General features: G+C 52.5%; 1 protein-coding gene across 1 annotated transcript; it reads left to right on the forward strand.

The window, feature by feature from the left end:
- Positions 1–12,121: 12,121 nt before the first annotated feature.
- On the forward strand, positions 12,122–15,511 carry HAND1 (heart and neural crest derivatives expressed 1). Its single transcript, XM_024760129.1, has 2 exons — positions 12,122–12,893; positions 14,501–15,511. The coding sequence occupies exons 1-2, from the start codon at positions 12,342–12,344 to the stop codon at positions 14,603–14,605; spliced, it is 657 nt and encodes a 218-aa protein (XP_024615897.1). The 5' UTR covers positions 12,122–12,341; the 3' UTR covers positions 14,606–15,511.
- The last annotated feature ends 1,948 nt before the right edge of the window (positions 15,512–17,459 follow it).

Genomic DNA, 17,459 nt, shown 5'->3' on the forward strand with positions numbered 1-17,459 from the left:
TGCTACTATTAAAACTGATGAACATGAACCCTGTGTAGCAGGAAGGATTCTTAGTATATAGTGTTTGTGGGTGAGGGAGTGAAACAGAGTTTCACTGTTTGGGTGGCAGGTTATATTCTTCTTTCATGAGAGTACGTTATTGTTAAAGTACTGTTGGAGAACATTTTTCCAAAGAGGAGATGCAGACGGCCAACAGGCATATGAAAAGATGCTCAACATCACTAATCATCAAGAAAATGCAAGTCGAAACCACAGTGAGATACCACCTCACACCTGTCAGAATGTCTATTATCCGGAAGAACACAAATAACAAGTGTTGGAGAGGATGTGGAGAACAGGGAATGCTCATACACTGTTGGTGGGAATATAAATTGGTGGAGCCACTGTGGAAAACAGGATAGAGGTTTCTCAAAATACTAAAAATAGAAGTACCATATGACCCAGCAATTCCATTCCTGGGTATATATCCAAAAAAAACAAAAACACTAATTCAGAAAGATACATGCACCCCAATGTTCATAGCAGCATTATTTACCATTGCTAAGATACAAAAGCAACCTAAGCGTCCATCAACAGATGAATGGATAAAGATGTGGTGTGTGTATACACACACACACACACACACACACACACACACACACATACACACACACACACACACACACAATGGAATACTACTCAGCCATAAAAAAGAATGAAAATTTGCCATTCACAGCAACATGGATGGACTTGGAGGGCATTATACTAAGTGAAGTAAGTCAGAGAGAAAAAGATAAATACTGTATGATATCACTTATATGTGGAATCTAAAAAATACAACAAAGTAGTGAATACAACAAAAAAGAAGCAGACACCTACAGAGAACAAACCAGTGGTTGAGGGGGGAAGGGCAGTATAAGAGTCGGGGGGGCTTCCCTGGTGGCACAGTGGTTGAGAGTCTGCCTGCCGATGCAGGGGACATGGGTTCGTGCCCCAGAATGGGAGGTACAAATTATTGGGTTTAAGATGGGCTCAGGGATGTACTGTACAACATGGGGAATATAGCTGATATTTTGTAATAACTATAAATGGAAAGTAACCTTTAAAAATTGTATAAAAAATTCAAAAATTAAAAATACTATTGGAGAAATAAAAGCATTTTTAGCATTTTAACTACACCCTTACCCATCCCCTAACACACACATCATTGTAGTGGTTAAAAACAAGCAAGGACTTTGGAGTCAAGGAGACCTGGCTCTGAATTCTGCTTCTCCAATGTCCTAGCTGAGTGGCCTTGGGCATTAACTCCATATCTATAAAATGGAGTTAAGAGTGTTGCTCGGAGGATTCAATGAGAGTCTGTGTAAAGTGCATGGCATACAATAAAAGCTTAACGCCACTGCCATTAACGTTGGTACACTGTGACAGAAGGAGAGGAGCCTGTCTCATGGTTTCAGGAAAGAATTGCACATTTGTGTTTTTGTTTTGTTTGGCCACACTGCATGGCACGCAGGACCTTAGTTCCCCGACCAGGGAGGGATCGAACCCGTGCCTCAGGCAGTGGTAGCTCAGCGTCTTAACCACTGGACCCCCAGGGAAGTCCCAAGAATTGCACATTTGTGAACTGCAGACACCCCACTATCCTGTTTCTGGAGCTGTCTGTGCAATTTTGCTGGAGTCTTCAAAAATCTACTCTGACTGTTCTGTTTGGTATAAGGTGGGGACCGCCCCACTCAGTTCCAATCCACAGTGATGGCTGGACTGCCTCAGGCAAGGACAACGCTAAACTAATATCAGGTAGAGCAAGCAGAAAGCTGTCAGATCAAGTGACAAGACATGGAGAAGAAACACACACATGTTTAAATGTCAAGAGTCCCAGTGACAAATATATCTGAGTTTATGCAATTACATTTTTTTTCCCCTAGAGCAGAGAATGAAAAATAGAATGTTAGGGTTGGAAGGAACTTTAGAGATCATCTAATCCTACAGCTTTGTTTAACCAATGATTTCTTTCAGAGAATATTTTTTGGAGGTCCTACTGTGTGCCAGGTGTGTGCTGGCTGCTAAGGGTAGGACAGGGGAACACGAGAGCCTTATCCCCTTTGGGGGTCTATAGGATTCTGTGGAGAAAGCTACAGCCCAGGGAGCTTAAATAACTTGTTAGAATCAAGGAAATTTTGATTTTTCTTCCTATATTTTTCTATATCTTCTAAATTTTCCACAATAGACATTATTATATTTAACTGTGTGTATATATTAACTTTGCTAGTCACACACAGCTAACAAGACAAAGAATTGATGTCAGTAAGTGGGTTACTCCTGAGTCTCTACCAGAGCGGTATAAGTCCTACTCTCAAAACCTGGTGCCTGCATCGGAATCCACTAATGAGCTTTCCTGAAAATGCAGATCCCATGCCCACTCCTCCCCTACAGGGTTCCCTACGTTAGAAACCTGCTCAACAAGGGGACTGTGATACCCACTAAACTTTGAGAATGAATGCCTACTAGGATGATTCTCATGTAGCAAAGAAAGCAGCAATGATTTTTCTAAAAAATTGGCCCCAGGAATTTAATGAGTTAAGTTCATGAAAACAAAGACATTTATCTCTTATTGGAATAAAGTCAACTCCTCCCATTTTTTCCTCTAGTGCCACAGCTAATTGCATCCATTATGTGTTTTTAACCGGCGCTATAAATCAGTGTGCCCGTGGAGAGGGGGGAGAGGTACGAGGGAGGGGCAGTCTCCACGTCACAAAATGGAATACAAAACAAGCGGCACATTTCCTCGGAGCAAGCAGCCCAAAGCTCTCCTTTCTGTGCGCTTCTCCCTTCCCGAATGCTAGTCTCCTCTCCCAGCCACCCTGCTTGCCCTGACAACATTTTGGGGTCCTACAAATCACAGCCCTGTCCTAGTTCTTGAGCAGGCAGCCTTTACACTGCCCAGCCTTAGGGTCCTCAGCATTTACAACCTCTCTCTTTTGCAGGTTATCATCCTCTGTCAGATCTGAAATTAGAACAACCAGAAACACGTCAGGTGAGTGGCTGGGAGAGACATTTGGCTGTTTAGGAGAAATATTCCATTACATCTGACGCAAAACGTTAGGATGCCTCTGCCAGCACCCAGGTTCCCCTTCTCCGAGGGCAAGCTGATTAGTGTGTGGCTCCAGCCGATGTCTATCCTCTCTGGCTCCGTGGCGAACGCCACTGGAAAATCCTGGTTCACTTGATGCCTGGTCGCCTGGTACATTCAGATTCATCCAGTTAGGATACCCAGTTTAAGACAGAATGGATTTTGGCGAGCTCCATAGACTGATTGGGTTTTACACACATGCACAGAAAGATTTGATTTCCTCTGTGGAATTTATGGCAGGGGAAAAGAGGTAATTAAATTAATTTCTGCTCTGGTTTCTAGGCTTTTCTTTCTGTTCTTTCTCCTGCTACTTTTGTTATTGTTGTTTAAAAAAAATAGGCTTGCATGGATGAAAATGAATTTAATAACTAGCAGCAGTTGGTTTAAGTTTGGGAGCTGGGTTCCACTGTGACTTTTTTCTTGTTCTCTGCTCCATGCTCTGAATGGTTTGGGGAAGCTAAGGAGGACAACCTTGTGTCCTGTGGGGTGTGTGTGTGAGGTGACGTAGCTGTCCACATGGCTAGGGAGAGATGTTCACACCAGGAAAGGTGGCCAAATCCAGGCTTTCTGGAAGGAAACCTGCTCTGATAGTTGATAAGGAGATTAAACCAGAGTACACTTCCCCTTTCTCCAGTCACCACTCATGCCTCTTGCCTTTCTTTTCTGATTTCTGTTTTTTCCATCATTCAGTTATCTTCTCATCTCCCCACTCCACAGCAAGGTTCTGCTGCAGCAAGGGGAACGGTAGGGCAGAAAGAGGCTGAAACAGAGAACGGTGCTGGTAAGAAGATCGACAGTGACAGTGAAAATGATCAAGACTCAGTCAGACAAGTTTGCAGGTTCCTACTCCACTCACTCCTGCTTCCCAAGCCGAGGCCCATTGATTCATCCATGACTTTTAAAGGGAGGACTTCTCTCGCTAAAGAGACCCCTGAGAGATTTAGAAATTCAACGGAAACAAAACAAAACAAAACCACTAAGCACTTGACTTCTCTCCCAAAGGACCGGGGAGCCTGCCAATTCCCCAGCAATGCCAGTGCTAAGCATTTTCCTAGCGTCAACATTAAATCCCCTTTTTGCTTTTCTCTTGTAAAGTGTGTTTACAATTGACCATTATGGGAAACATGACGGATGTAATCTGGCCCCGTTTAAAATAATAAGACTAATAATGATACCGTTTACTGCCCAGAGGCTCAGTTTCTGAATGCCTATATGCAGAAAGAAGAGTTGGGGAGTTGAAATATTCACCAGTAAGTGTAGTCAGCTGCTGATCTATATGCCCCAACCCAGTCCAGTGCCGAAACTCTTAGCACAGATTTCCCAAGATTAATACCTCGGCCTCCTAGCAACTTTGAAAGTCCATCTCCGGCTCTGGTCCTGGCAGGGGTGCAGGAGAATGTGCGGATCCCACCACTCGTTAGAGCAAGGCCCTTCCTTTTAGGTTGGGAGAAAGCAGGCCCAAGGAAGGAGGGCTACCCTCCTCTACCACCCTGGCCCCAAGTTGTAAGGGAGGATAGCAGAAAAGGAGCCCTCTATCCCCTCACCACTTCTGACTCATTCTACCTCACACCAGTTCTTAATCTCCCAGAACAGGCTAGGTTGATCCAGCTGGGTTTTCTCTACCGAAAGGTATTGCGTTTCTTCCAACCAACGCTATTGCGTATAGATCAGTCCCAGAAGGTGGTGGCTGAGCGCTCCACCAGCGGATGGGTTATGAGGCAGGTGGCCCCAGCAGAACAGACAGGTTGGAATGAGTGGACACACCACTTCGGATTCCCGCATTCCCACACACCAGGCTGCCGTTAGTGCTCAGAACTGCATCGCTCCAACGCGCTCCTTTGCCTACTCTGGAGAAAGGAGCGCAACAGTTTTGAGTGAATCGCCAATGCCTCTCCCCGAGATAGCAGCGCTTAGACGGACAAGCAGGGAGCAGAGAGCCTGCCCTCCTCCCTGTGGGTACGCTGCCAGAGTGGCGCTTGATCCTTAGTAAAAAAAGTCGGAGAGACATGGCTCAGCCCTGTATTTGCAGGAGAAAGCAGACTCGATGATTGCTGGTGAAGGCCCCATGCGTCCAGCTCTGCCTGGACTATGGACTCCCCAGCCTATGGGGGCTGCGGCGCCTGTCCTCAAGGACGTGTTCGCAACTCCAGCTTTTTCCCAGTCCTCAGCTGGGGTAGGCTGGCTGAAGGATTGAGGAAATTGGTGGAGTGGGTTGATTCCATCCTCCTGCCAAATTCAGATTGAACTGAAAGGAAAAAATTTCCCTGACCTGGGAAGCAACGGTCAGGCGGTGAAACTGACCTTCATGACACTGACCAGAGATAAACCTCTTGGCAAGGAACAGTTCGGCACACAATTGATCAATCAGTTGGGGACCAGCGGCTACATGCAACCCAGCACCACGAAACTTACCAGGGTGCACTTAACGAAAAAACCTGATATGCCTAAAACAGACTGGTGCACAAGAGAACACTGTTAACCGACCACCTGAAACTAATGGCTGTGAGGCTGCCCTGAATGAAATTGCCTGAAAGGACACTGACTGGGTGAAAGGAACCAGAATGAAATCCACCTGCCTGCTAACACGCCACTAAACCACGGCAAGGGACTGCAGCAGGGAAGCTGAAGAGGGCGGCAGGGTGGAGCCGGGAGGGGGCTCCTCTCCCGGAGCTCCGAGAACCTGACCGGTGCTGCTGCGGGGACTCGACAGGGACTGGGGAGGGGGGGTTTGTCCAGTGCTTTTTAATTTACGACCGCCGCGCCCCAAGCCATCCCATAAATTTGGGGACCGTTTTCACCAAAGCTGTGAGTTACGATTTTTCAAATAAATACATTTTCCAATCAGACGGGGCTCTGTTTAGGTTGAACGCGTCCTGAAGCAGACATCTCTCTGCCCGGAAAATACACAGAGGAGGAAGCGGAGCCGGGACGAAGCTCAGACGACATAAAAACTTGTGTAAACACGTTGTCATTTACGGACTTCAGAAGAGAAAGGGAATGGGGGAGGAAAATGTTTAATTCTCCCTTGAATCCTCAGGTCCCAGAGCCGAGGGAAAATTTAATATTCTTTTTCCATAAGCTTGATTTGTGTTATGCATTATACAACGGGCAGCATCAGGTTTACCTTAAACAGATTTTGTAATTTTGAGGCTGCTACAAACCTAAGAAAAATGGGGGAGATAAACCAGAAGGGATTATTTCAGCAGGAGGGTCTTCGATTTCTAGCCGTGTGCCCCATCCTCTAGGCCTGCTTGCCACCTTTAAAACAAGGGGGACGGGACTAGGAATCAGAGCTCCCACACACACACACACTATCATTCACACAAAATTCTGTGCACAGTTGCAGGAAGCTCAGGGATTCCCGAAGCTAAACGGTAGAGAATGGAATATCAGCTTGTGGCTTGGACCCTCTCTGCCTAGTCCATTCCTCATCCCAGGAAAGGGGGAAATAGGGGAAGACAGAGGCTGCCGTGGAGCCCAGGTCTCCACTAGGTGTCTGGGCTCTAGCTGCGTCTCTGCCACCCATTGGCTGTGTCCTTAGGGAAGCCCCTTCCCCTCCTCCCTAGGCCGGTTCCTCTGTAGGTCCTAACACGAAATCTCAGCCGACTTGCTACTCTCACATACTGGCGAAGGCAGGGAGGCCTCTCACCCCACGAGCTTCTAGGGGAAATCGACCCACTTTCTGTCTCTTCCCTGCCCTGTCCCCCAAACCCAGCCCCGCCCAGGCTTTCCCGGCCCCGGGGAGCAGGTTGGGCCAGATTGGAAAGTCCTAGACACTCTAGATGCTGCAGAGAGATGTTTAAGGGATTTGCGCGCTCAAGCCGCGGGGTAAATGGCCCGCGGGCTGATTTATGGCGCGTTACTGCGCGACGCGATTCCCCAAGACAGCGAGAATATTTTACACCGCGCTAATATAAACAGGCGGCCGGCCGGGTCCTTTTTATGGAGTTCCTGTAATTACCCGGGCCCTGACAGCTCCTTGATTTACGGCCCTATTTAGATAAGGGGTCCGGTGCGGGGATTGCTGGTGGCGTCAAGGTCACGGGACGCGGCGGGAGAAGGTTTTGCGGTAGGCGCCGAGACACGGGTTCTCCCAGGCCTGCCAGTACTGGGGGCGGGAGTGAGGGGAGGAGCGGGGCAGGCTGGAGAGGGACCCCGAGGCGTCCGAGGCTTGAGTACAGCCAGTCCACTGTACAGATGGGATAACTGAGTCCTGGAGGAGGCAGGAACTACAACCCCAAACCATACAGCAAAGGAAATGCGGGTGGGTGGGATCTGGACTGGAATTCAGGTCTCTGGCAACATAATCCCTCCGCACCTGGCGATGCTCGGTCTCCCCCATCTCCAGCCTCCTGACAGTAGGGTTTTGTAGGGGCGGTGGGGAAAGAAGAGGACTCGATGCAGTCCGAGACGGGAGCGGTCAGATCAGAACAGAGCACTGCAAAGGGGATGCCTGGATTCCCTCCCTATCCAGGGCTATGTAGTCATGACTCATGTAACTCCATTTCTTCCCCTGTGGACTTCATATTCCTAAAAACAGAGCCACCATTTATCCAGGTTTACTGTCACTGTGCTAAGAGCTTCACCTATATAATTTCGCTTAATCTTAAACCAGCCCTCTGCGGCGGGTGTTACTGCACCCTAATTTACAGAGGAGGGAAACGAGGATGCGAAGGTTCACACAGGGCAGAATGCCAGTGCTGAGTTTCAGTCCCGGTGGGTGGGCGCGATTCTTCCGCGAGGCTCTCTTAAACACTCCCTTAATACAAAATTTTAACCTCTGTGTGCTTAAGAGCCTGTAAAATGGGGTGAGGGTGCTGGCCCGACCTCACTAGCGTAACTGGAGGAAGAAGCGTGCATTTACAAATGCTCGGAGCGCCGGACCTTGTGAAGGCGCAGTCCCCACAAGCACCTCGGGAAGCAGGTCCGGAGGGGAGGTAGTGGGATTTGAGACTGGTAGATAGGACGCCCCGCCCCACCCCAGAGTCCCAGATTCCCGTTCCTTAGTCTGTTTTCGTGAGCCTGGGCAGGCTAGAGTCTTCAGGCCCCAGAGCAAGGGCGAAGTCCCAGAGCTGGGAGAGAGGAACCAGAGGGGAGCCGTGCAACAGCCCTGAGCTGGGAATTACAGAACTCCATACTATCAGTCCCCGTTTTTCTGAAAATGGGGGAAACTGAGGCTCAGAGAGGGAAAGGAACACAGTGAGATGCTAGGTAGAGCCAGAACTCAAGGCACATCTCTTGCTTCTCAGCTTAGAAACATTTCGGCCAAACTCCTGGGACTCAGACTTCCCACACCACATGGCCTGGGAAGGAGAGAGAGAACATCGTTAGTGGGTTCCCACTGTTGTTCCAAATGCACCTGAGCCACGCTGGACTTAAAAGCACATTGGGGTCTTTCAGAAGGCCGGGTCTGGAGCCTAGGCACCTCGTGTTCTACACAAGCCATCCCCACTGGCTACGGGCAGCGGGTTTCCAGCCGCCCCTGGCGTCCATCCCACTGGAGGCTTCCCAGCCTGGGGCCCCAGTGGTCCTCGAGGGCCAGGCTCCCACAGCAGGCACTGTTTGGAGGACTACTTAGACTCTGTGACTCTGGGTGGAGAGCAGTGCTTTCTGGGGCCCAGGGGACTGCCAGCACCCTGCTCTTTAACCACCCACGGGGGACTGTCGGGGGATCTGGGGGCCCTCAAGGCTGCTCATGGGACTGGGGTTCATCATCCAGTACCGATAATGCGTTCCCTACCACACTAAGCAGGCTGGCTATTTGGAGGGTCTCTACGGGCCCTGAGTGATCTGTGTAACCCTGGAAAACTCTTGGGACACGAGGGTGGGTGCTGGAGCTGTGAGTATGTGAGTATGTGGGTCACTGCACGTACCTGTCTATCCCATCCCGTGCTCCTCGTTCATGGGGGTGGGGTATGTGATACTGGGCATACTATTGTTTCAACTTCATCTCCAGGGCTTGTGACTGTGACTACTGTAGGTAAGACAGAATGGATTTCAACTTGTCTGAGTGTTTGGAATTTGTGTGCCTGTGTGTAATGGGCGAACACGTGGAAACTTCTACTTCTGAGCACCTGTGCATATACTGTAGTAATTGTGGCTGTGTACTTGTGTGTGTTTGTGGGAACTGAGAACACATGAAATGTGGAATGGGGTTTTCAGACGTCTGTGCTGTGAATACAACTGTGGGACACTGTAAGAAACTGGCACAGACTGGTTGGACCTGTGCACAAGTGTGACAGCAAAGAGTGTGTGTCAAGCCCTGCAGCTGTGAGATTTGTGTAGAATTGATGTTTTTCTGCTGTGATGGTATCTGTATGCATGCCCGCATGGAGGGTTGGGAGTGGCTCAGAGCTGTAACACATCTGAAGCGAGGTGTGTTCCCTGTGGGTGACAGAGAGATAATGTGTAAAATCCTAGGAATGCACGAATATTGAAATGCCGTGTGTCGCATGGGTGTAAATAGGTTACCGGGAGAATACACATATGTTGTGGCGTCTGCACGAATGCATGGACTTTCATGTATGCCCGTGATTTTTTTGTGAGGCCGTGTACGTATATATGTGCATGTGTAATGGTGGGCCTGAGGGTCTGCCGGTGGAAATCCTGCCGGACTAGGACCACGGCTGGATGTGTGTCGAGGACTGAGGTCCTTTTCCACAGAGTAATTACTGTCTCTGCCCGCACACCGGCACTCCCGAGAGCCTCCAGGCCAGGGAGGCGCGGGACCCCGCGGAGCCGCGGCTCAATCGGGCGCCGGGTGCTCCCTCCCCGCGAGCCTCCGGCTCCGCGCTCGGCCCAGCCCCAGCGCTGCTGGCGCCAGGCGCCCGGGAGAGCAGCGGGTTTCCAGCCGCCTCAGGCAGGAAACAAGGACCTCCCTCCCCCCACGCACCTCTAGGGCCCACAGCCCAGCCGAGCTCCCGCATGGGGAAACGGCTCTGGACTAAGCATTTGTTGGCTTCTCCCTCGCAGTGCCGTCGCCCCTCCGCCCGCCGCCATCTATTTATTCCCTGTACGGGAGGGGAAAACCGCATACCCACTGGCTACCCGACCCCCAAGGAAAACTGTTCATCTTCTCTAGGCCTCACTGTTTCCATCTGTAAAATGAGTTGACCTTTCTCCCCCTGCCTTTGGGCTGCTAAGTGTGCACAGCGGGGGTCAGTAAATACTTGTTGAAGAAATGGGTAAAGGAATGAATTTGCCCTCTAAAAAGAGCAGTCATGGGGGCTTCCCTCGTGGCGCAGTGGTTAAGAAACCCCCCGCCAATGCAGGGGACACGGGTTTGAGCCCTGGTCTAGGAAGATCCCACATGCCGCAGAGCAACTACGCCCGTGCACCACGACTACTGAGCCTGCGCTCTAGAGCCCATGAGCCACAGCAGCTGAGCCTGCGTGCCACAACAAGAGAAGCCACCGCAATGAGGAGCCCGGGCACCGCAACAAAGAGTAGCCCCCGCTGGCCGCAAGTAGAGAAAGCCCTCGTGCAACAACGAAAACCCAACACAGCCAAAAATAAAAATAAATTTAAAAAAATAAAAAGAGCAGTCATGTATTTCTCTTCTCCTTTCACCCTCGCCTCCACATTGCTTTTGAGAGAAGGGCACACTCCCTCAGCTTCCCTATCTGTAAAATCTAGGTGAAGGCCTTTTTGCTCCATGATTCTAGATTCCTTTTCTTGGGCCCACGGGGAGGGGTGGCAGACGCTGTCCTGGACGTTGACAGGCCACGTAGGGAAGGGGCTTGGCTGGGAAAGGCTGGTGAGGATGGAGGGACCCAGGTATGAGGACATCAGCTGGGAAGATACCCATCGGGAGGTAAGACAGAGAGCTCCAACCGCAAGCGCTGCCACCCTGGGATTCCCAGGTCCCAATGCCAGCCCAGAGAAAGGCCCCCGCGGACAGAATCCAACAAGCGTAAGGCCCCTAGCCGGGAGTGGGAATAGCGGACGTCTGCGCGGCCAGGACCGCGGCGTCTCTACGCCAGTGGGTGTGAGATGCCAGGTTTCTCCGGCTGCGTGAGCCTCTCGGAGAGTGTGGAGGTCGTGGTCTCCTCGGTGTGTGTTTACCGCCAAACGCTGACTTCTCGCAGTGTGACCTTTGGCGCCGAGAATCGAACATTCTCAAGCTGTGATAACCTGCATGGGGTGGCCCAACGTAGCCGAGCTCCGGGCTCTCCGTTCAAGCCCCGCGGGAAGGAGGCTGCCCCTGCATCAGCCTGGCTGGCCTTTGGACGGGATCAGGCGCCCAGGAGGCGAGAAGAGTGGACCTCAAGCTCTGGAGCCCGGAATAAACCAGTAAATGCCTGTGGGCTTGGAGCCCTCATCCCCCTACTCGCCACCCCTCTCATTCCACCTCCTGTCCCCTGCTTCTTCCCCAGTGGGTGGCCGCCTGCGCCGTAGAGGACAAGACTTGGCCAGAGTTGGCGGGTGCTCTACCGGGTGCAGGACCTGCTGCAGTCCCGCAGAATGGGCCGGTGACTAAGGACTGGGGGTGCTTAGGGAACAACATTGGGGGCCTATCTTGCCTCCAACAGCGGTCTCTCCTTTTCTGGCTCTGAGACCAAGTAGAGCAGATGCCGCTCAGGACTGGGAACCTCTGGAATTTCTATTTTGGATTCTGGAAGGTCTAGGAACAAGAACCTTTCTCTTTTTTTGCACCTCAGTTTCGTTATCTGTAAAATCTAGGTGAAGGCCTTTTCTCTCCATGATTCTAGATTCCTTTTCTTGGGCCCACGGGGAGGGGGTGACAGACGCCGTCCTGGGCGTTGACAGGCCTGTGTCTCAAGTACTAGCCCCCATCTCCCCAACAAGTCGGGAACTGGGGGGGGGGAGGGGCGGAGGCGGGGCCGCCTCCCTGTCCCCGCAGGCGGCCTGAGTCGAGTAGCGCTAGCTGAGCTTAAAACCAGGGACGGCCATCCCCCTTTCCTCCTCCCCGCCCCCCTGCCATTGGCTCCAGGGAGAGGTTGACATCAAAGCCCCAGGCTTATATAAGCCAGACCCTGAAGGGGAGGCCGCAGAAGGGTTAAACAGGTCTCTCGGCATCCTCGTCCTCGCCTGCAACAGAAGCCGGCCAGAAGACGGGCTGCGGGTGTGATCTTCAGCCTTGCCCCAGAATCTCTCAAAGCCAGTGCCCACCAGAGCGCCGCCCCAGAGCCCACGGGTGGCCCCGGCTGTCTCTGGGGCGCATGGGGCGGCGCTAATCGGTCTGGCGGCGCAGGCCAGGGGCCGCTCCAACATGAACCTCGTGGGCAGCTACGCACACCATCACCACCATCACCATCATCACCACCCTCACCCCGCGCACCCCATGCTCCACGAGCCCTTCCTCTTCGGCCCTGCCTCGCGCTGTCACCAGGAGCGGCCCTACTTCCAGAGCTGGCTGCTGAGCCCCGCTGACGCTGCCCCGGACTTCCCCGCAGGCGGGCCACCGCCCGCAGCCGCTGCAGCCGCCGCCTCCTACGGTCCAGACGCCAGGGCCGGCCAGAGCCCCGGGCGGCTGGAGGCGCTCGGCGGCCGCCTGGGCCGGCGGAAAGGCTCAGGACCCAAGAAGGAGCGGAGACGCACAGAGAGCATTAACAGCGCGTTCGCCGAGCTGCGCGAGTGCATCCCCAATGTCCCGGCTGACACCAAGCTCTCCAAGATCAAGACTCTGCGCCTGGCCACCAGCTACATCGCCTACCTGATGGACGTGCTGGCCAAGGACGCACAGGCCGGCGACCCCGAGGCCTTCAAGGCCGAACTCAAGAAGGCGGATGGCGGTCGTGAGAGCAAGCGGAAAAGAGAGCTGGTAAGTCCGGGTCCCGTACACTCTAGCCAAGGGCGCGGGCGCGGTGAGCATCGGTAGGCCGAGTATGCAGGGGAAGGAGTCTGCGTTGCCGTTCATGCAATTTTGAGAGACTGCGGGGAGTTCTGACATGGTTTAAATGTGGGATTGTGTGCATGGAGGGAGGCAGATTCATATCTGAATTCATCTGTAATGTGGATAGTGTTTGTAAGGCTGTGAATGAAGACAGAATCTTACACTTTTCGGACAGGCTCATAGGATCCCTTCTAAGAATCCACTGGAAGCTTCAGACCCCGAGAAAATGCACACACCATATATTTCACTTCCAGTTTCAAGGGGTCCTGATTCATCCCTGGGATCTCCTGGAAGCCAGGTTAAGAATGCTGTAGGAGTTCGTTACTTTAATTTGCCTGAATGTGAATTGATGCATATGGGCTCTGCTGCTGTTTTCAAAGGGCCTTTGCCAGAGAGGCTGGTCTACTTTCATCATTGTACAGATAGGGAAACTGAGGCCCAGAACGGGACAGGATGTGAAGGCCACCTACCTGAGGAGTTGTTTACTTGGGTAAAACAAGTCAGTTTATTCCCTGGAGGAATAAACATCTGGAGGATATTTCACCGCTCCACTCCCCACGGCTGGTTCCTAGGGCCACCTTGATGGTTTTGTGTATAAACGCCGACAAGCAAGTCACTCACTTCTTTTGGCTTTGGAGATCGCAATCCCTACTCGGCTTTTTTCGATCCTCTCCAGTGAGGCGACACTTCTGGAGCTGAGTTTCGCTGGCGCTGGGCTCTGGGACCTCTGAAGCAGTGATTTCCAAGCTGAGGAACTGAACTAGTTTCTCTAGATGGGTGCGCTCAGGAACACCGCGCGTTGGAGACTAGAGAGCCTCCTGGGTTTTATCTGACCTGCAGGGGCTGTGGTAAACTAGGGAAGTCACCTGAGGAGACTGGGAAAGACCGTGGTCATCGAGTCTGTAAACCGCCGCCCTGGGCTGGAGGACATGCAGGCCCGGGCGACGCCCTCGTTGGAAGTAGTTATTGGGCGTCTCCCCACTCCCTGCACTTTGCCGCCTCCTTCAAGTAGCAGGGAAGGGGGATGCTAAGCCAGGTCGACTCCCCTGCTCATTCGTGTAGCCTTCTGAGTGCCCAGAGCCGGCTGCAGAGACCCAACCCTGTATCCAAGCCCAGGCGCTATAAACTAGGTCGGAAAGTGGGATGTGTGCGGGGAGCATGTCCGCGAGCGAGGAAGCTGTTGATTCGCACCCCTCCCATTCCAACCCCTGCAGTCTCCCTTCGGCGCCATAAAGCCAAACCTAAGAGCATTCGTTCCACCAGCTGCAGAAAATTCTCACTACCAAACCCCCAGAAGCTGCCCAGCCCATCCCGGCCCCCCCAACCCCGCCCCGGGAACTCGGCGCATAAAGGCAAATTTATGAGCCTGTTTGCCTATTTCACAAACAGAAATTCCTCACTTATTTAAAGGCTCCCAGTTACTGCTCCCAACACCTTTTACCCCACCCCCACTTTTACCCCACGCCTGGGCGAGCGGAGCAGAAACATTTAAACCTGTCTCTCTCGCCTCTTTTCTTGTGTGTGTCCTCTGGCAGCAGCAGCACGAAGGCTTTCCTCCTGCCCTGGGCCCAGGCGAGAAGAGGATTAAAGGGCGCACAGGTTGGCCGCAGCAAGTTTGGGCGCTGGAGTTAAACCAGTGAGCCGAGGCCTGCGCCGAGGACCCTGCCACGGCTGCTCGACCCCGGAGCCCCGGGAGCAGAGGAAGGCGGAGGCGAGTGCCAGGCTCTGGGTGCCAGGGGCTTATGGGGAGCATCCCGCCTGGCCTCCGCTGGGGCGCTGGCAGGTCGCTTGGCTGCATCTACACATTTGGATCGCACGTGCAATGTCATTTGAAATTGTTTTTAATACGTGAAGAGAAAGAGAAATATATATATAAAACCCCCACCCCTGCAACCGAGAGGGAGGCTCGTGGCTGCACGATTCGAAAAGGAAGGACTGCGGGACCCAAGCGCGCTAAGACGTACCCTTCCAACCCTTCTGGGGCGAGTTTAGAACCCCTAACGCCTTCCTCACTACACTGTCTGCCTGTCTTTCTCGCCCCCCTGTCGGCTTCGTGTCAAAACCCTCCTCAAGCTCTCCTCCCTAATTAAAATGCAATAAGAGGAATCAATAGTTTTCTGCCAGGGAAAGAGAACCAAACCAGGAAGATGGAGGGCTGCCTTTGTTGTTGTCCTCCCTCAAACAATGGTGTTTTTATTTTATTTTATTTTTGTCGCTGCACTTCCTACTTAGTTCCAAGGGAAATGGCTCTTTCTTTACCTCTCTTTCCTTCCTTCTTGCGTTTTGTTCTTTCTTCTTGCTTTTCTTCCTTTCTCTTTCTTTCTTTTTCTTCCTTTTCGTTCTTCCTTCCTTTGTAAATAAAAACTTTTCCCTTTGTTGAAAAGTTTTTATGTATTAAACTACCTACCATGCCTGCTGCGCTCAGGTGTTCGTTTATCCCCCGTCCTCACCCTTTTTCTACCTCAAATCTATATGACCACTCACCGCCCCCTCCCTTTGCAAAGCAGTATCTATGCTCTTGACTAATAAAACATTTTCTGAAATCAGCAGAAGCCTGTGTGGTATCTTGGCGAGTATCCCCACCCCGCTCCATCGTTTCTGCTAGTTAGAGCACCTCCTGTTCTACTTCTCTTTTGATAAATGCCAAGCCAAACTGCAAATCAAATCAAGGGAAGGGGGCAGATAAAGGAGTCCTGGAACAAAGAGTTGAGTTCTCCTTAGAAGATAATGGGGGGGGGGTGTGTGGGGACAGGATAGATTTAATGAACCCACAGAACAGAAGACTGGAAACGAATTAGATCCAGAGGGGATGAGCGAGGACTTTTGTGGGTCAGAATTTGGGCCTGTCTGTGGGTTAGTAGGCACATCGGTGTCTGCAGGCCGCGGTTTGGGGTTATTGGGAAGGGGGTCTTGTCACACAAACGAGGGACAACGCGAGGGCAGGGTAGCTCGGAACAGGGGAATGCCCTCGGGAATACTTTCGCGTATGTGAAATTCTGAAACTGCAGTTGCACGTGTCATGGTGCAGGAACTCACACGGGGCCCCGTGGCTGAGCGGGGGCCAACGAGGGGCTGCGGAGCACAGTCCCAGCACGCGGTAAGGACTCGGCAAGGCGCAGCAGCTATGATTTTATACATGAGTGAAAGAAGCGGGAGTGCTCACGGTCAAAGTGAGACGTTTAGGTTTCTCTCTAGCAACAAAGCACTCAAGTATCTGTGAGAGTATATGGATTTTGTGCAAAGGGATGGGGGGGCGGTATGTGCAGGCTAATTCGGGCACTTAAGAAATGTGCGGAGAGCAGTTTCCGAGCCTCCACGTGTGCACCCACGGCTAGTTGTAGGGGTGAATAAAAGCGGGTGCATTTGTCAAGGTGCGGGTGCGTGCTGGGCTGAACTGGGGCGGGCAAATGCAGGCGTTTCTGTGTCCCTGAATAACAGCGTACGGACAACCAGTGTGGTTGTGCGCAACCGTGTGCGAGGCTCTAGGCTAAGCGCTTTTATATCTCCTAACAGCTCGCACGATCGTCCGAGGGAGCTCATGGTCTGCGGTGCCTGCACGGCCCCCGGAGCGCGCTGCGAGCGAGGCGTTAGGACGCGCGCGGGTCTCTCGGCGCTTTCTCGCTCCACATCCGGAGCTGGAGGCCCGGGCTTGGGGCCGAGAAAGGAGACCCTGCGCAGCTCCGGGGCCAGGCGTGCCCCAGGCGCCTCGTCCCGGCATCGGGGTGAATATGGGGCCCCATTAGTTTGGGCTGTAAACACCGTGGCAGTGCTGAGCGGCCACGCGGGCCTTTCCGGACGCGAAGGAGTTAATAAAAGGTGTTTTATGGGCGCGAGGAAACGGCGGCGGAGGTATGACCTTCTCTCTACTCTGACCCCCTACTTTTTCCTTTATTCCCTCTCGCCACCCGCCGCCAGATCAAACAGGCCCGCGATTTAACTAGGGCAACACCTCACGGTAACGAGCAGTCCTGGCACACCCCTCCCCCGGCCTCAGTACCCGGCCCGAGGCCCCAAGGCCTCTCCAGGAGGAGCAGAAAAGAAAAATCGACTTTTCCTTTTTTCATTTTCTTTCCAAGAGCTGGGAAGCTCCTAAGAAATCCGGAGAAAGAGACCCAGGGAGCAAGCCGACTGAGGTGCCCCAGCCCGGAGGGGACCTTTCCTAGATTTGAACCCAGGACTCCAGTTTAGTTTACAGACCATTCTCTGGCTAAACACAGAGCACGCCGCCCGCGACTATTTTTAGCACCACGAAGTATCCCAGGCACGGGAAGAATGCGCACCCGGGTCTTGCTTTCTTGTAGCCCCGGCCAGTGAGAGGAGAGAGGGGTACCGAGGGGTACCGCCCGTGGCAGCCAGAGCCAAGTTTGGCATATAAACAGGCCTCCTCTGAAAACCCCATACGGCCGGGCGCAAACCCTCTTGGAGAAGACGGCGGAGGAATCTAACATTCGGTCCCAGCCATGTCTGCTCCCGATCTCAGACCTAGCACCCAGA

This window comes from Neophocaena asiaeorientalis, unplaced genomic scaffold, assembly GCF_003031525.2.
Source record: "Neophocaena asiaeorientalis asiaeorientalis breed wild unplaced genomic scaffold, Neophocaena_asiaeorientalis_V1.1 scaffold336, whole genome shotgun sequence".
Classification (NCBI taxonomy): Eukaryota; Metazoa; Chordata; class Mammalia; order Artiodactyla; family Phocoenidae; genus Neophocaena; species Neophocaena asiaeorientalis.